This window comes from Martes martes (genome assembly GCF_963455335.1).
Source record: "Martes martes genome assembly, chromosome: 18".
NCBI lineage: Eukaryota > Metazoa > Chordata > Mammalia > Carnivora > Mustelidae > Martes > Martes martes.
Window position 1 is genome coordinate 32,875,058 of NC_137906.1, and position 19,737 is coordinate 32,894,794.

General features: G+C 50.9%; 1 protein-coding gene across 2 annotated transcripts in view; it reads left to right on the forward strand.

The window, feature by feature from the left end:
- The window catches only part of EMP2 (epithelial membrane protein 2), a 30,116-nt gene extending 26,738 nt beyond the window's left edge, over positions 1-3,378 (forward strand). For both annotated transcript variants that reach the window (XM_080829734.1, XM_080829735.1), the window contains exon 5: positions 448-3,378. In XM_080829734.1, the coding sequence (XP_080685860.1) occupies positions 448-635 (188 nt within the window). In that variant the 3' untranslated portion in view covers positions 636-3,378. The remainder of the gene's footprint in view (positions 1-447) is intronic.
- The last annotated feature ends 16,359 nt before the right edge of the window (positions 3,379-19,737 follow it).

Consider the following 19,737-nt stretch of genomic DNA (forward strand, 5'->3'; position numbering starts at 1 on the left):
CCAAATCTGGTTCACTGCCTGGTCTTGTAAGTAACATTTTACTGGACTGTAGCCCCGCCCATTCATTTGCATACTGCCTGCGGCTATGTCCACGCAGCCACCGCAACCACGGCTGAGCTGAGTAGTTGGAACAGAGGTTGTATGTGGCGCACAGACCCTGAACTATTCTGTCCGGCTGACCCGTGGCCTTAGACCAGTTATGGGCTGGGTTTCCAGCTGCCCAGGCAAAATCGGGCTCAGCTAGCAGCGAGCGGGAAGTGAAGCCATACAGAGTGGGCAGCTGTGACCTGCGATGAAATAGCAGCAGTGCTCTTTCCCCTGGACTAAAATAAACACCCGCCAATAATCAGAGCTCACGTGTGCTTCCTCTCTGGCCACGGTCCCCTCAGGTCCATGGCGCATGCTGTGACGTGGTCTATGTCTGATTTATTTGCTTGCTCTCGGCAGGCCTTTGTGTCATGATTGCGGCTTCCATATATACAGACCGGTGTGAAGACCTTCACAAGAGCAACTCGGAGTTCTACCACCAAGCTCAGGAAGGCAGCTACGGCTACTCCTTCATCCTGGCGTGGGTGGCCTTCGCCTTCACCTTCATCAGCGGCCTCATGTACCTGATCCTGAGGAAACGCAAATAGAAGCCCGGGAGCGAGGTCGCTTTTGCTGCAGTACAAAAATCTACGTTCAGATAACCGTTTTGTATATAATCAATTTTTTTTGTGTGCGGTTTTTCTAGCAAACATATTGTTTCCTTTAAAAGCCAAAAAGAAAAAAAAGAGAGAGAGAGAGAGAGAGAGAGAGAGAGAGAAGAATTTTGCATTCTTGAGATCAGAGAATAGACGATGAAGGCTGGGATGCGGAATTCCTGCCCATCGGAAAGTCTCAACGAGACCAAGCCCCCAATCCAGCGATGCTCAAGTCCAAAAACATTCAGCAGGAGGTTTCTTAACCCTGGGGGTGTGATGTGATGTGACAAGAGACCAAGAACTCCAGGTCTTAGGGGGACATCCTTCTCTAGGTGTGAGCTGTGCTGAGCCCCTCCCCCCCAGCTCAGCCTCCCCTCCCCCTTCTGTGTTAGGGTTGGAGGTGGGGTGAGGGGTGAAGCCTGCTCAGATGTTTAGCCAAGTTCCATGTGAGGAACAGGTGTCACCCCTGCGTTGTGTCTATATCCAGACCAAGCCCCAACCCTCCTGTGCTGGGCTGGGTCGAGAAAGTGCCACCCACCTTTGGTGACACTGTTACCAGCTTGCCTTAGGGGAGGCAGTCTTTAACTTGGGGTGGGATTTAGGCTCACCTTCCTAAAGCAAAGAATCTCAGCGTGATCCCCAGCCAACAGTAGTAACGGGGGCCCTCCCTAGACCTGTGGAATCAGAGGCTTCAGGGACGGGGCCTGGGCACCTGCATTTCTAACAAGCTCCTTGGGGACACGTAGCGCCTTGAAGCTGAGGACCACGGCCCTGGGGCCAGGCGAGCAGAGCCGCCTCATAAATGTTAAAGATCTTGTTGTGTCCAGATGGTGAATGCTGGCCTCTGCCGGCCTCCATCGCCGCGGCCTTCCCCACCTGTCCCGCAGCTGCTCACAGGTGAGCCTTCCCAACAGCAGCCCGGCCCCGCACCCCCACAGCCAGCCAGACAGCCTAGGGGTGCTGCTGCCTCCCTCCTCCTCTCAGTAGGAAGGCCCCGCCCTCCTCCTCCTGCCCTGCCTTCTAAGGCTTGCCGGCCTCAGCGGACCCACCCACCGTTCCTTCAACAGCATAAATTGCAGAGGGCTTGGTGCCTGCCCAGCACCGGGGATGCCATGAGGGCAGGCTCTTCTGGGGCTCGCCGTCCCGTGGAGAGGGCAGCTGGAAACTTAGGAAAAGTAATCGCACACTGAGAAAGGCGGCAGAGAACACAACCAGGGGTTCAAAAGCGAGGCTCGTGGGTGGGCGGGAGCCTGCTCTATCCCTGCCCGTCCCAGAGGCACTTAGATGGGCCAAAATACCACTCCAGCCAGCCACGCGGAGTGCCTTCACTGGGCGGTGTGGTCTGGGTTACCCCCAGAGGACGCTTCTCTGGATCTGGAGGGTCCCGGCGTCCCGACTGCAAACGAAGCTGTGAGAAGCTTCCAGATGGCCGTGGCTTTCTACTTTGGTACGCACACTGCCCCCCAGGGAACGTGCTTTGTTAGCGTCTGGGTGAAGGGCGCTCCGGGCAATTCTGAGACCATCCTGCGGGGTGCCAGGGTGGTGGCGGTGGGGCGGGGGGGTTAGTTTGCCCTTAAGTGTGGGAGCAGTGTGCCCGTGTGCGGCCAGGCAGGTGACCCCGGGAAGGGCCCGTGGAGAAGCTCTCCGCCCCTCGCTGTCCGTAGCCTCCCAGTTGTTGAGTGCGCTGCTGGGGCCGTGTGGGGGACCTGCCTGCTCCCTCTCTGCGCTGGTGCCATGTATGTGCTTTTTCCCTTGACCTTCATCAGCCTGGGTCCCGTGGAGCTGGGAAGATGTCTGGTTTGAGTGATTTAGGGCCACCATGGACACCAGAGCAGAACTGGGTTCTCTCCCTATCCACTCATTCACTCGCTCGTTCATTTTCAACAGACTAGTCAATGCTTACTATGTGCCAGGCACTGGGTGAGGCTCTCAAAACACAGGGCAAGCAAATTCAGACAGCCTCTCTGAGACAGGACCCCAACACTATGCAGGGTGACATAGGGACAGAGACAGGACCAGTGGCCACCTCGTGCCTCCACGGAAAACTCCCGTTAGCCCTGCTGTGGGTAGGGAGGGTTGGTCACACCCTTGGGGTTTGCAAGATGCTACGTGAGCCTCGAGGAGGAAGGAAAGCGACGTGCCCCAGAGCTTCTCACCGGGTGGCTTTTCTAGATTTTTCTTGTAGCCACAGTGGAAACAAACAAAAAGCCTTAGAGCCAGGAATCTGGAAAGCCTACTCCTCCAGGCAGTGTGTGAATATCATTCCCCCAAACTTGAGCATCTGTGACGACCCCATGAATTTTTCTAGCTGGTCGCCACATCCATCTGTGACACCAAGGTTTTGTGAAATATGAGAGCTGCTTTCCCCCGCGACCCCCCGACCCCGCCGGTGGTGTGACCTGCACCGGGAAAGCGGGGAGGACAAAACTGTCCGAACTTCTGACCTGTAGGTAGAACCAGCCCTCCCTCGGTGCTTGTTATCAGTTACCCAACACAGCAAATTAGCTGAGACACCCAAGAAGCAAATATTAGGACCAAACATGTTACTCGTAACAACCGTATTTGAAGGAACTGTAGTTTGCGCCTTTTAGAACATTTTTATAAAGTACTGTAATTCTCGCGTGGAGGGGCTACGGATGGAGACAGACTAACTTGTTTTGTTATTTGCATTAAAATTACTTTGGGTCTCTGTTCAGATGAGTTTGGAGGACTGATTTGTTGCCCTGAGTGAATGTGTATATTCAGACCTGAATACAGGAGAATTGGGGATGTTCCCTACCCCCCCAACTGCCCTCCCTCTGCCCCGGCCCCCAACGCCACATCCTCTCTGCTGTAGGTTGTGTGTCTGTGTGTATGGGAGTCCTGGGATGCTCTGTATTTACTGGTGATGGAGAAATCCTGATCCCAAGGCCGTAGGCACACACACTAAACATAGCTGGAAAAGCCACAGGAGCTGTGGCTTCATTTAAAATCTGTCTGGATTGGGGCACCCAGGTGGCTCAGTCCTTAAGCATCTGCCTTCGGCTCAGGTCATGATCCCCGGGGTCCTGGGATCGAGCCCCGCTTCGGGCTCCCTGCTCCATAGGAGGCCTGCTTCTCCCTCTCCCACTCCCCCTGCTTGTGTTCCCTCTCTTGCTGTGTCTCTGTCAAATGATTAAGTAAAATCTTTATTAAAAAAATTCTGCCTGGATGGGGAAATAACTTGCTAATAGTTGAAAGGTTACTTCACAATACAACAGGTGACAGTTTTGTGTACTGGGGGGGGGGCAGTGGTTTTGGGGGGAAATGTGAGGGAAAGGCCTCAGGGCTAAATCTGAATCTTGGTTTGGGGACAAATTGTGATTTTAGGATAGTTGGGTATGTTCTGTTTCATGTGCCTTTAAAGTAGTCTATTTCCTATATTATATATTAATGTGAAACTGTGTGTGACGAAGTTTGGAACCAGATCACCCAGGCCATCAGCCTCTAGTGTTCCAACCGTCCCAAAGTCAGGACAAGGCTGCCGTTTCGAGAGACAGGCGCCATGTGATTTCTCATCAAGACAATCAGGTGAGGTCTTTGCAGGGAGCAACTGATGTCTGACAACTCATCACAGGACAGCCTCCAGCGCCCTCTGCCTCTCATGGAACCGGATTCCTGGAAGAAGGACCCGCAGGGGCTCGGGACCCCATGCTTGGTTAGTGATCTGGTAGTACCATCTGAAAGTTCTCCACGATAGCAGAGCCAGCAGCCCCCCATTTTCTATTTGCCGTGGTCTCCAAGGATTGCAGAGACAGCCCTGTTCTCCAGTTTGCTTGATAAAGACTGTTGCTTTAAAGGGGTTGAGTGATGATGAAAATCAGACTATCTTCACGGAACACTCTGCTACAAAAATGAAGAATGCAGCCAGAAAGAAGAAGATGCTGGATACATAGGTAGATAAGTAGGTTGGTAGGAAGGCAGGTCAGTAGGTAGGTACCTAGATAAATGAGGAGAGAGAGAGAGAGAGAGAGAGATCTTGAATTTTTACCTAAGGAATGCCAAAGGTAGTAAAAGCAATCTATCTGGGGAACCTACGTTCCCTTGTCCCTACACGGGAGTTGCAAACTAAAACCTTCAGTGGTTACTGTCTGTATTTTTGGTGTTTCTAGGGTTTTCTGTTGGTTGGCTGGCTTGGGGTTTGGTCCACGTGGCAGGTAGATGGTGGTCTCCCCAGAGAACTCAATTTTATCTATTTCTTCCATTTGGAAGAAAGCCTGTCATTCATTCATTCACCAAATCTTGGTGACCTAGCCTGATTCCTTCTGGAGAATGTTCCACACGTGCTTGAGAAGACCGTGTATTCTGCTGCTTCGGGGGGAATGTTCTGAGATGTCTGTCTGGTCCATTTGTTCTAAAGTCTGGTTCCATTCCAATGTGTCCTTAGGGATTTTCTGCCTGGATGATGTATCCCTTGCTGACGGTGGGGTTCGGAAGTCTACTACTATTACTGTATCCCTCCCTTGGGATCTGTTAATACTGCTTTGTGTCTAGGTGCTCTGATGTTGCATTAATGATGGTGCATTCGTTTTTACGGTAAAGGGATCACTTTATCATGAAGATGTCATAAATATTTATTCACCAACTATGTGTATATTACAGCCTAAGCATTGTGCTCGATGTTAGGTACTGTCTCGGCCCTGCTCTAGACTTACCTTAGTCCCGTTAGAAAAAAAAAAAAGTGAAAAGAGGCATACTTGGTGACACATGAAAACTACATGAAATTCGAATTTCAGTGTCCATAAATAAGGTTTTATTGGAACACGGCCATGCCCTCTTGTCTCGCTATCACAGGCTACCCTCTTGCTTTGCTAGCAGAGTCACCGTAGGACACACACAGCCTGCAAAGTCCTAATACTATGTGGCCTGTTCCAGAAAATGTTTGCCATCCCCTGGTCTAATACAAGAAGGGAACTCTCTTTGTGTGTCTCCTTTTAGAAACAAGAAGAGTTTTCCTAGAACCCTCTGGCAAACTCTTCCCGATGCCCTTGGACTGAGAATTCCAGTTTTCATGCTTAACCCAGACACTGGCAGAGGTCATTAAAATGACCACGCTGAACACCGACATCTTAGCTGGGGATCAGATTCCTTCAGCGAGGGATGTACTCAGGAAGCATGCTCTTAGAAAAGAGAAGAGGCGAGGCGACGGACACTGTGTGCCCCAGTCCATCCCTGGGCTGCCCCACATGCACACATAATTCCGTAAGAATTTTTAAGATTCTTATATATTCATGAAATGAACTAACCCCTTCCCAAGAGGTACACAGCCTGAAGCCCAAACCTGTTAGTACTTCCAACTCGGGGTGGGGGGGGGAGGCATTTGGTGACACTGATTATCCTCTTTATCAGATGTGGCACCTCCTGGCCTGGCAGTCTGTGACAGGAAGCTAAGTTCTAGACACCCGATGTCCCCAACATGTAATGGGGGAAAGGAACAGGATGTCTATCATAAATGATCCTCTTTGGAAAATGCATGAGCAGAAGGAGAATCAATGCCCAGTGGCTGAAGGTTCCAGTGACAGCATAGCTGGGTGGTTCTGCCTTATGGTCTTTTATGAGGCAGGGTAAACTTTGAGCTGGGGGACACCTGTCTCCTCGACCGGTGGCTGTGTCTCCTGAGGCCATACCGTCAAGCTGTCATCATCCTAGCTACATCCCTGGGCTTGGCCCTTTGTCTGGTGAAAAGGCAAGGACCTGGCCTATCTTTTCTAGTTATCTCACCCATTCTGTTCGGCTTTCTGCCTCCACGCACCTGACCTGTGGTTTAGCGCAGGGCTTGGCACATAACGGGCTCGCTGGCCAAAGGCCTGCTTTTTTAAGGCCCCAGAGCAAAGAACGCATTTTGGTTTTTAAAGAGTGCTACAAAATGTGGAGAAGAATGCAGCAACGACCTTAGGGGGCCCGGGACACCTAAACTCTTTACCGTCTGGCCCTTTACAGGCCAAGGGGCCGACTCCTGGCTTAGAATTTGAGTCGTCCATCCCTGCCAATCTCTGAATCCTTGGACTTTAGACTGTGGGCTTCAGGCAGAAACAATCTCAGTAAAGTCATATTTTCTTCTACTTCTGCTATTAGATGAACCACCTTTCGGCTCAAATAGACGTTTTCTCGCAGGAGCTTAGTGAAAACTAGGAAGCTGCACAGGGCACCAGCCCCGATATGTTTCTAAAACTTTCCCTGATAGGAGAACATTTGTCAGGATCCCGGGGTCCTGGGATCGAGCCCCGTATCAGGCTCCCTGCTCAGCGGGGAGTCTGCTTTTCTCTCCCGCTGCCCCTCTCCCTGCTCGTGCTGTCACTCACTCTCTCCCCAATAAATAAGAAAAATCTTAAAAACCCAAACAAAAGAACAGCGGCAGAGAGGATCTGGTGGTCCAAGAGACCATACCAGCCTGGAAGAGCGGATGCTCACCGCCCTCGGCTCTGCCGCCTCCGCCGGCCAGCGGCTCCGTAGAGCGTCCATGGCTCGGAGTGCCCGCGTTTAGTCCCATCACTTAGTCGCGAGCCACAGTGACTCCGGCTGATGTACCCCGAACAGGAGATCCGTAAAAGGAAATCAGGCGGCAAACGGGCTTCGGAAGAAGGCAGCCAAGCCCCCGCGCATTGCCTCAGATCCTTCCAGAGAACCGTTTGCCAGGGAGACCACTGCGGGCCCCACAAGATGGTGCACTGCGCCGAGAACTTACCTTACACAGCCCGTCGCTCCGCCGGAAGGCATCCATCTATCCGCGCGAGCCTCACTCCTCCCGGGGCAGAGCCGGCATGCTGCGTCCACCTGATTGGTGAAGACTGCGTCATGTGACCACGCCCTCGCTGCAAGGGAGGCATGTGACCACGCCCCTGCTGCAGGGAGTCATGTGACCAGGCCCTCGCTGCAAGGGAGTCATGTGACCACGCCCTCGCTGCAAGGGAGGCTGGGAAATAGGCGGCGGGCATTGTCAGCGTCTGCAGGGGGAGGTCAGGTCGGCCATCCACGAAGACTCGGAAGGAAGGGACTTCCCCGACAGAGGAAGGAAGTTCCAATGCCGGGCGGTCGAACCCAATGCCAAAAGCCTGCTGCATCCTACCGGAATCCCGTTCCCCGTTTACCCGCTCGTGCTTCCCAAGCTTTATGGACGCGTCTCTCAGCCACGGCTCCTTGCTTGTAGACATGTACAGTCCGCACTATTGTTTGCCGAACATTGTTCTTCCAAGCAACTGTTTCTTAACATAAATGCGTTGATTCCGAAGGAAAGTATCGGGTAAGTTGAAAACCAGCGTCGGTTGTCCCAAGTGACCTGGATATGATTTAAAACGAGAGTGCTAGGAAGTGTGTAGTCTGGTGGAGGTTTTGAGCCCGAGGACTGGCCCTTTCCAAGGAAGAAGGGAGGCCAGGAACAGATGGAGAGGCGTTAAAATAGGGTCGGGACCATAGCTGCTCGGTCAGAAGACAGTGACTGCCCCCCACGCGGTGACTGTAGGTATCACCTGATCTAGCTGGGTAACACTGGGGGTATTTGCCTCGTAATGGCAATGTAAAAAACCCGTAAACCGATGCTCTTGCTGGTGTGAGGGAATTCACGGGTGCGCCCGGTTCCTCCCGGTCGGGATTTCCTGAGTCTCCTCTTTCAAGCTGGCCTAGTGATACGGCCCAATCCCACACGGATGTCAGTGAGGCCATACCTGGGTGTGCACGATCAGAGGCTTCCAGCCTCCGAGGAAGCCCGGCACGCCCCATACTCTCACCCCCGCTTCTGACCACACGCCCCACTCGAGCTTCTGGGACGGCAGTGACCCAGGAGGGCGATGTGTAATCCCGCGCAGATGGCTAATTACAGAGCGTGTCCGGCTTTTAAAGGGGCTGAGGTTTCTGACTCATTGCCTCTGGGGCCAGAGCTTTGATTTGTCTTCTCTGATGGCTGCATTTTTTCACTCCCACCCAAGGCCATGGCCCCGGACTTCTGCGACCAACCAAACCCTCCCCGGAAGGAAAGGCCAGGCCACCTAAGACAGTTGGGCCTCAGAACCACACAGGCCCAGGTTCCAATCTGACTCAGCACCTAGTTGCATGGAGTCTTTGCCAAGTGACCAAGACGCTGCAGACCTCGTGTCCTAATCTGCAAAATGGGGTAATGCTCTGGCCATCTGGTCTCCTGTTCTGCCCATGTGTGTTGAGCACCTCCTATGCACCGTATAGTGGGGTAGGCACAGAGACACAAGCATGGACCAGACAGGTCCCACACACTCTTGGAGACGTCATTGTAGCGAGGACAAACAGACTGCAAGCAAGAAAAATAAAATTACAAATTGGGATACAGCCGGTGAAGGAGGCAGGGTGATGGGAAGACAGCAACTCAGGAGGCGAGGACTCATTGTTGGCATGACGCTGACACTAAGAACTGCATTAGGAGGGTTTGAGGACGGAAAGGACGGGGCCGTGGGACCCACTATTAATGCAGGGTTGTGGGGATTCAGTGAGGAAGCCCACGTGCAGGACACGTGCGGAGGACACTTGAGTGCTCGTGGAGCTGCCCAGAACCCCTGCTGACAGAGCGTCTTCCCATGAATTGTATCATTACATTTGATTCTCATGGCAACCCGTCAAACAGAGCAGACGCCGTGCACTCCTGTTACTGGTGGGAAAGCGAGAAGAGCAGGTAAGTACAGGAAGGAAGCAAAGTGGTTTCCTTTGGTCTCTCTTCCCCCCCAAACCACCTCCTTTGATTGATAGTGGCCCCTTGCAAGACGGGAGTGGATGAGCTAGTGTTTGGTGTTCATGGGTCTGGGCTCAGCTCAGGTGGGCTGGGCAACTCTGTTCATCCTGGGTGGACTTGGCCCCACGTCTGGGTGTTGGCGGATGAAGACTGGCCTTGTCTGAGATGGCTGGGGCACACAACCTTGTGTTCTGTAGCTCTCGTGTCCTGGATCAGACTGGCTCAGGCATATAGACTCATGGTGATGGCAGAGATACAGGAGAGCGAAGGGAAACATAGACATTCTCTTGGGCTTGCAGTTGGGATGCCACTCCTGCTGCCTCGTATCGGGCAAACGGGCTACAGATCTTACCTGGGTGCAAGGAGGCGAAACCAGCTCCCTCCTTCAGGGAGAGGACCACACAGTCACCTGGCAGAGGATGGGGGTGAGAAGGTGCGGGTGGGAGGGAGCAAAGGATAGAGGCCATTAGTTTAATCTGTTAGCACAGACTTCTGTTTGGGGCCATAAAATAGTGTGTGTGTGTGTGTGTGTGTGTGTGTGAGAGAGAGAGAGAGAGAGAAAATGGAACCACCCAGAGCGCACACCATTTAAGGCATACTTGTGCAAAAGCAGATTCCGGATCTGTTAAATCTTGAAGGGACTGGCCCAGTATCTGAATGTTAGGACTTCAGGTTTTTCGGGTGATTCCAAAGTTTGCAGATCGTCATTTTCAGGGAGCAGATCTAGGTCCATAAAGCAGATGTGTTTTAATTTTACATTTGGAGGTAAACACTAGAACATGTATATGAATATATCCTCCACCCCTCCAAAAAAATGTGTATCCCAAATGTACCCTGTTTCCAGGGCGTTTGCTTTACAGACCTCGGAAGGCCCAGTGGCCAGAAAATGAAAAAGCAGGTACTACTACCACCCCCTAGTGGTGAGTGGCCGCATAACCGCATAACATGTCAATACCCCCCACCCCCGCCGGCGATGATAGATTCTTTCAACATTCTGTTTAGTCAAATCCTACACAGCTGATCAAAGCTAACCTGCGTGTTCCTCCTTACCGAACAGTTAAATCTATCCTACCAGAACATTGCTATGTGACGATTTTCATTAGCTCAATTTATTAATTTTTTAAAAATTCAGTTAATTAACATAAAGGTATTCTTAGTTTCAGAGGTAGAGGTCAGTGATTCATCAGTCTTACGTAACACCCAGTGCGCATTACATCACGTGCCTTTCTTAATACCCATCACCCCGTTACCCCCACCCCCGCACCCCCTCCCCTCCTGCAACCCTCAGTTTGTTTCCTATGATTAAGTGTCTCTTATGGTATATCTCCCTCTCTCATTTCATTTTGTTTCATTTTTCCCTTCCTTCCCCAATGCTCCTCTGTTTCGTTTCTTAAATTCCACATATAAGTGAGATCGTATGATAATTGTCTTTCTCTGATTGATTGATTTCGGTGAGCAGACTACCTTCTGGTTCCAACCACGTCATTGCAAATGGCAAGACGTTTTTTGGTGGCTGCCTAGTATTCCATTGTGTATATAGACCACCTCTTCTTTATGCGTTCATCTGTCGATGCACATCTGGGCTTTTTGCGTATTGTCAGCCCTGTGATTTTTTTTTTTTAAGATTTTTATTTATTTGTCAGAGAGAGAGGGAGAGAGAGCGAGCGAGCAGAGGCAGAGGGAGAAGCAGGCTCCCCGCCAAGCAAGGTGCCTGATGTGGGACTCGATCCCAGGACACTGGGATCATTACCAGAGCCGAAGGCAGCTTCTTAACCAACTGAGCCACCCAGGCGTCCCAGCCATGTGATTTTTGTACCCCCATTTTCAGTCGGTAGAATATTACCACATTGAGAGAGATTTGCCACTTAACAACCAGATGTCAGTTTAGAAGTTACCCCTTCTTCCATGAGACCAGAATATCTTTCCAGTGCAAAACCACTTTGAAGTCATTTTAAATAATTGTTATGAAAAGTACCTGTGAATGTTTTCTTTCAAAATCTGTCCTTGTAAGAGCTCCCTAGTATGGACCAAAGTTTCTCAGCGTTGGCTCAGTGGGCATTTGGGACCAGATAATTCTCCGTTTTGTGGGGGCTGTCTTACCCCTCTCTGGCATTTACCAGCATGCCTGGCTTCCACCCATTAGATGCCAGGAGACACTCTCCCCATACAACAAACTGTGGCAGCAAAAAAGGTCCCCAGATCTTGCCAGATGTCCCCTGGGGAAAGGAGGCAGAGTTGCCCTCAGATGGGAGCTCCCTACTGCCGAGGGGTTTTATATAACAGGAAATACGGTGACGGTGACGGGCGAGCCTCTGGGAGGTTGCAAGGGCACTGCTGGAAATTCTGAGGGTGGCCGGTCCTGCTGCTGCTCCTCCTGGGACAACAAGGCAAAGCCAATGACAGCCTGCCCCACTGTGGCCCTTGGCATGTCTGAACCCCCGGGAGAACAGCACAAGATGTTCCTGGTCCCCAGGCTGCAGCTGCACATTTGCTCAGTATTTGTCATCAGCTGAAACAAACAGAGACAGGAGGAACCAGGAAGAAATTGCTGCTCCGTGTTTGTAGAAGGATAATAGCATAATTTCACCAGGGGCTTGGACACACGCGAGGAAAGGGAGGTGTGACCTGACCTTGGCACAGGGTTACCTTGAAAAACAGATTTTTCGATTTTTTCCAGAAGGAGAAGTTAAATTGCCAGGACAGGCTGCTGCCTCGTCCAGGAGGGGGTGACGGCTGAGGGAGCTGCTGGAGACCAGAGCTCTGCCAGAAGACCAGCCACCTCCCTCCTCCTTCATCCTCTGTCCTCCCGCGGCTGCCTGGGATGGGTGGACTTGAGTCCAGAAGAAAGGATCCTGAAAGCCCCCCAGCCCTTTTCCGGATAAGGTGTGACAACCGGATCACGAGAAAGGAGCTCTCTGGGACCAAGGGTTGGGGTCACCCCACGGAGCTGTTCCAATTGTATCCCAGCCACTCGGTGCTGTGTGCCCTGCGGCCAGCTGCTGGATTTCTCTGGGCCTCTGCTTCCTCTAAAATGGGATTGGTGGTGGCAGCAACTGCAGGGGGCATACAGTCGGTGCTCAGTGATGGCTGTTAATCTCTTACTGTTGTCAAGGCCACCTGCCCAGTGCGTGGTGGATTCAAGGCTTGAACCTAGATTGTCTGACCCTGGATCCCGGGTTCTCGCCCTTGCCATGTGCCAGAGCCCCCCTGGGGTGCTTCTGAACCCGGATCCCACAGAAGGGGTCATTCACTGGTCTAGGGGAGCAGTCTGGGAGTGGAAGTTGTTCAAGTTCTCCAGGTGATTCTAATGGGTAGCCTGGGGCAGAGAACCTATGTCTGGTCCACGTGGTAACCTAGGTGTGACGCAGTAAGTCAGGATGCTAGAGTATTTGACCTTCTGCAACTGGCTCGTGTGACTTAGCGTAACGTCCTCCAGATTCATTCACAATGCGGCCTGTGACCGGGTTTCCTTCTTCTTGGTGCCCACGTTATGCTCCATTGCACGTACACCCCGTCTTCGCTTTATCCACTGGGCTCTGTTGATGGGCCTTTACTTTGTTACCGTCTCTTGATGCCACTTGATCTCTAGGAGTCAGACTCAGGAAACAGACAGTGGAATGTGGATTGCCAGCAGCTGGGGGAAGGGGGTACGGACTTGCGCTCATGCAGCTTGGAAACATTCTAGAGAGGTCCTGTACGCCGGCGTGCTTATGGTGAATGATAGTGGACGCTCAAAACTCTAAGGAGGTAGATCTCCTATGTTTTATTTTTCACCACGATTAAACAGTTGGGTGGTTCAAAGAAGTGTGAAAGTCTCCCGAGTGGGCAGAGCCCCCAGAGAGCAGGACTGAATGAATCAGAAGGGGCTTCCTGGAGGAGGCGGTGGCCGAGCTGACCATGGAGATGGACCTTCTGGGAGGAGAGGCGCCCCCGCGGAGAGCAGGAAAGCGTAGAGCCAACGTGCGGAGCAGCCGCTGGAGTGGACGCTTTCCCAGGAAATGAATGGGAGCAGCGGGCTGCCGGGCGCGCCAAGCAGGGATCTGGAGCCTTCGGTGTGAACCCGGACATGGGAGCTCCGAAGAGCTGCGGGTCCCGCCTCCCCACCGCTGGGTGAGTTGGCACAGTAACCAGAGTATCTAATGAAGGGTGATGCCTCAGCCTCGCCCTCCAGCCTCCCCTTCCAGCCTCCATCTTCCTCGGCTGGTTTTCAGCAAGGGAGGCAGAGGCCCAGGAGGCAAGATGGGGCCAAACGGGGCAAAATGGGCGACTAGCCCGATGGGGCCCGCAGCGCCCCCGATTTCGAGTTTGGCCTCACATCTGCCTCCTTGTATGGGAAAAGGTCTTTATAATGGCTGGGGGCGGTATGGGGAGAAGGGCCTTTCTTAAAGGGTCCGCAGACTCACTAGCTTGGAACTCCCTGCTGGGGGGGAGGTATGCTGAGCTGCACGTTCCTCTGCTGCACCCCAGGCTTTGAGTCTGTCCCTGCAGGGGTGGGGCCCGGGAATCCGCTGTCTTGACAAGCTCGCAGGGATCGTGATGGAAGGGTGGCAGTGCTGGGGCTCAACTGGGAGTGTTTCACAGGCTGTTGAGCCGGGTCTGCTAAGGCAGAGATGGTCCAGCCCGCCAGGAATTTCCTCCTTCTCTGCCAGGTCTCTGCTCTCACCGAGCAGGAGAAATGCAGAGCGGGCCTCAAAGGTGGTTTGGAAGTGCCATGACCTGACTTCAGCGTGGTCCAACCAAAACTGAGAAATTAAAAAAAAAAAAAAAGGAAATAGTCCTTCCTATGCAGGGTCTGCTGATGGTCAAAAAACCCATTAACCGTGTGGATATTTATTGCCTTTTTTTTTTTTTTTGGTGGCCAATTTGCAGTCCCCCCTGCTTTGGTAATAACACCCCAAATTCCTTTTGGAGAATCATCTCTCCTTCCCTGTGGGCAAATCTGATGGGCAAGTCCATGAGGTATCTTGTGCTATGTGACCCACACCAGACCAGTCAACCTTTCTTTCTTAGACCCTCCTGGGCTTGGGGAGGGTGGAAAACCCTGTCGGTGTTTATTCCCTGGAACAGGTGGATCTTTATCTTCGCCCCCTTCTGAGCCTTCCCTAATTTGACACCACAACTGAGCCACGGTAGGTCAGTCTAAATCCCCCTGCTCCTTAAGTTCTGATCTGCTTGACAACTCTGAAGGTCTCTCTTGTTATCTCTATCTGGGTGCCACTGCAAAGTTCTGGAAAGCTTCGTTTTGTTTTTATCTTGTCATGGGAAAGGGGAGGCGCTGGGGTGGGGGTGATAACGGGAATCATTGCTGTGCGATTCCTCTGCCCTATTCAACATAGTCCACCAGAGGAGGGTCCCATTTTCATGGCAGACAACATAGAGAAAGTTGCTTCTAGAATCTTCCTGAGATGAGTCTTCTTCCCCTCGTGTTGGGTTCAGCTTAAAGTAATTAGTTTTAATCTACATCAATCAATGCTAATGTGACAAAAGGGGAGAAGGAAGAGACCGGGAAAGATGATAAAATCCACCCGCAAGGGCTTTGTTTCTAAGTAGAACCGAAGCTCTAAAATCGAAAACAGTCAGGGAAGGGCTTTTGGAAAACCAACTGACTTTGGCTTTTTTTGTAATTTGTGAATGAAGTTCAAAATTGAAATCAACTGAACACTGCCAGAAAGCAAGCATTTTCCCTCTGCCCTTGTTATTGTGTTTTTGATTGGTCCAATAATCGAATGAGCATAGGACGGATGAACAGGAGCAAAACAAATTTAATTAGTACGTACCGGAGCCCCACAAAGACAGTCAGACCCAAGGACAACCCAGGTGGTTGAGGCTCACATGTCATCTGGAGCTGAGGGATGAGCTAGGGTCCCGGGGCTTCAAAGCGGAGGAGGGTGACTCACAGGACAAAAAGGGCAAACGTCTGGTAATTAGGTGGCTGACTTGCTATACAGATAGGTCATTCCGATTACAAAGCTGTCTCTTGGTAGTAGCTCTCTTTCTGGGCCAGGCTCCCTATCTAAATTCTCTTACGTCGTTTAAGGCAGAGATAAAAGTTTCTCTTGAGTCTGCTGGGTCTTGACTGCCTTCAGCTCAAAATAGTCCACATGCCAAAGTGGCACATTTTGGGGGAGATTTGCTCTGAACCCCTGCAGAATCAATGTGGAGGTCTGGGAGGCAAGGACCATGTCGTATCTAGATATTAAGTAAGAGACTTGCCACACTGGCACCATATTTCAAGTATGTTATTTTGTAGTGTTGTGACTCTTGGCTTCAACGTGAAAAGGACAAAAAAGTTTAGCGTCCGTTTCAGAAAGGTGAGAAAGAGGCCTACTGCCACCTGGTGGCCAATTTTCCAAATTGTTTGCTGGGGCCTTTTAGGGAAGAAATTTGTGACATTGAATGTAGGAGGTGAAATGCAAAAATTCCAATGCCCTAGACCTGGGCATCTAGACCTTGGCTCTAGACCTGGGATAGATACATCTCTATATCCAACCAAAATCTTCATTATGAACCAAAACAATTGGGTTTGGTCTGGTAAAGATTCTTTTTTTAAAATCAGATAGTCCCCAAGGAAGAGAAAGGATTCTAGTGATTTCTTTCATGGTCATTTGGCATTTTCCTCTGCCAAGTTATTTTTCCTGGAGGACGGACAGTGTGTGCGTTTATTCTGCCCTCCTTACTGGCCTCAGGGCAGAGTAAGTGGATCCTGAGGTCTGCCTGGTTATGTGCTTTCAAGGTTCCCAGGAAAGGGTTCTTGATTCTCCTGCCCCCGGACATCACTTCCATGACCCCAGCCCAGCTGCTGTCCTCTTGTTCTGAACACGGCAATAGACTTGTAATTGACTAATCACAAGACCCCGGTTCCCTGGTCTACCCGTCACCCACACCCATTCTCTAGGTTAGTTTCTGCACAGCAATCAAAGTGATCTCCTTAACCTTGTCTTCCCCTATTACCATCTTGATTGAAATCTTCGCTGGCTCTCCATAACGCCCAAGATACCCAACTTTTTAAAATTTTTTAAAGTTTTTATTTTAATTCCCGTATAGTTAACATACAGTGTTATATTAGTTTCGGGTGTACCATACAGTAATTCAACACTGCCATCTGTCACCCAGTGCTCATCATGACAAGTGCCCTCCTTAATCCCCATCCCCCCAACCCCTCTCCTTTGGGAACCATCAGTTTGTTCTCTGTAGTGAAGAAGAGTCTGTTTCTTGATTGGTGTCTTTTTTCTTTGCTCGTTTGTTTCTTAAATTGTACATGAGTGAAATCCTCCAGTATTTGTCTTTCTCGGGATGATTTATTTCATTTAGCATTGTACTCTCTAGCTCCATCTGTGTCATTGCAAATGGCAATATTTCATTCCTTTTTATGGCTGAATAATATTGTTATATACCTATAATGCATCTTCTTTATCCATTCATCAATCAGTGGACACTTGGGCTGTTTGCACAGTTCGGCTGTTGAAAATAACACTGCGATAGTAAGGAGGTTCCTCAAAAAGGTAAAAATAGAACTACCTGTGCTCTAGTAATCGCACTACTGGGTATTTACCTAAAAAATGCAAACACAAATTCAAAGGGATACATGCACCCCTACGTTTTAGCAGCATTACTTACAATAACGACCCAGCTTCAGTCTCTAACACTGTCCCAGGTGTGGTTGCTGCCTCAAAAACAAGCCCCAAATTTAGAGGCCTAGAATAACTTTCGTTTTGGTTAGTTTTGTGGGTTGGGAGTTTGAGTGAGTGGGGCTCAGCTGAACTGTTTGTCCGATCCCCATGGCTTCCGCTGGGGCGTTTGAATCCCAGGATCTGCTTCAAAGACGGCTTCCTCACTCACGGGGGGCCTCCCACCTGCCACCATGTGACATCGTGTCCTCCAGGGTCTCCTGAATGGGCTTCCTGCAGCATGGTGATCTTAGGGTGCTTGCACTTTTTAGATGGTGGCTGGCTTCCAAGAAACAAAGTAGAAGCTGCCAGGCCAGCTCCCGGAGCTGCCGCGGCGTCGCTTCCCCGTGCTTCATTGGTCAGAGCAGTTCTAGACCTGCCCAGAGTCAAGGAGGTAGAGACAGACTGTCCCTCTCAGTGTGGAGCCGGGGGAGGGGGGTGGGGAAGGGAGGCAAGGCGGAGCTGCAGGAGACCAGCGAGGTCCTCTATGCTCTGCTGTCCACGGTCTAGCCCCCGGCAGCCTCCGTGGGCCTCCCTGAACTATCCTGATGCCCCTGCCTCTTGCGCATGTTCTTCTCTGTGCTCTTAACCTGGTGAGCTCTACCCGTTTTGCAGATCTCCCCTAAATCAGGATTTCCAGACCCTCCATGGAGTGTAAGAGTCCAATGACCCGTTGTTTTGTTCCCCAACTTACTTTGAAAAGTTTCAACCTACAGAAATGTTGCAATATGACACCCACAGACTTTCCACTTAGATTCTCCAACTAATAACATTGTGGTCATATTTATTTTGGCCTTTCTGTGTGTGTGCGTGCGTGCGCGCATCTTTTTGAACCACTTGTGAGTCACAGGCATCAAGGCATGGAGTCAAATGTCCGTCATTTAACATGGACGTAGCGCCATTACCTATACAGTCTGTCGCTGGGGCTTCGCCTGTTGTCCAGATGATGGCCTCTAGAGCTGTTTTTCTGAATCAGGATCCACTAAGAATCATGCAGTGGGTTTCACTGGCCCATGGGATCCCCTGTTACGCCCAAATCCTCTTGCTTTAGAAGACTTTCTTGAGTGAGGGTTAAACCTCTCGACCTGGCACAGACCCTTCCCGCAGACATCCTCACGCCCTGTTCTAATCCTTCAGGCCCAAGTGCCTCCCCCGCCAAGAAACTCTCCTCGACTAGCCTCCCCTGCCCCATCATGCTTTACCGCATCTCCTGCTCAGTTTCCTTATGGTCACATTGTGTTGCTCTCTGAAAATCTTGTGTGTTTACTTTTTACTTGTTAATGTCTGTAGGTCAGTTCCAAAAGGACAGGGACAGTATCTACTTTTTTTTTTTTTAAGATTTTTTTATTTGAGATAGAGGGAAGGAGAGGGAGAACGAGGGGGAAGGAGGGGCAGAGAGAGGGAGAAGCGGACTCCCGCTGAGCAGGAAGCCTCATGTGGGGCTCGATCCCCGGACCCTGAGATCATGACTGAGTCCCAGGCAGAAGCACGACTGACGGGGCCAGCCAGGTGGCCGGGAAAGTATCTGCTCGTTCTCCTGGTTAGTCCCTGGCCTGGTGTCCGGCATACGGCAGATGCTCAGTAATTCCTTGAATGAATACATGAGTATTTCAACGGGAAAATTCAATGACTTGGTGAAAACAATTTTGGGTTGGCTGAGCTTCATGTCCCAAACCTTTTTACCATGTCATAAACCTCTTGGCACGGCTGCTAAGAATTTCTACTCTGTCTTGGGCTATTGCCCAGCCTACCTATGTCTGCCCTCTGCTTTGCTCAGAGGAATAACCCCTGCCCATAAATTTACCAAATTGGTTTTATACAGAGCCCATTTGGGCTGAAACAAAGTCATATCCTACCGCTGAACTACCCAAGTATCTCTGCTTGCCACTCGTGGGTCCCCATCTGTGAGCAAGAGACAGGTGTGTCCCTAGCTATGGGACAATTCCTTTTTCATGGAGAAGGATGCATAGTTCACCCACGGGAGCTGACCTCGGGCTGTGGTGATCGGGTTCATGTGCAGACAGGCCAGAAAATACCCCATGACCCCGAGTAATTACCCCCATGTGTGGCTCCCCCCGCCCTGTGCTGTATCTGTACCCTCTCTTCAGGCCACTGTGGACGTCAGTCCCACAGGCTGCGCCTACCATTAGGTGCTTCCTCCCCCAAACTGAGTACTCCCCTGCATCCAAGGAGTGAAAACGTGCGATTGCAAAAATTAAGTATCCTCTGCCTCTTGTGTTATCCTGGCTAAATCCGTTCTGTCCCGCCTGTCCAACTGCACCCACTAATCCAGGGAGAGAGAACTGGGTTGGAAATAGTTTTAACTATTACTCTTGAGTATAGAAATGTTATCTTCAGAGATCAGACGGTATTTCCCTCCCTTGAAGAAAGGAAAAGAAACTTCCAGATGGGTCCTTGGCCCAGGGATTGCTAACAGCAGATCACAGCTGTGTCCCTTGAGATTGGCCTTACTGCAGTCTTTACAGAAGCTGAGGTCACAGAAATTCAGAGATCGACACTTTTACACTTGACCCACTACCCCAAAAATCCAGAGGATGGAGGGAAATTGGACTTAAAAAAAAAAAAAAAAAAAAGCCTGTCATGCAGCCAATCTAGTTCCGTCGGTTCCTGTCTTTCGGTTCATACGAGAGTTCTGTCAGGGGAGAGATGCAACTAC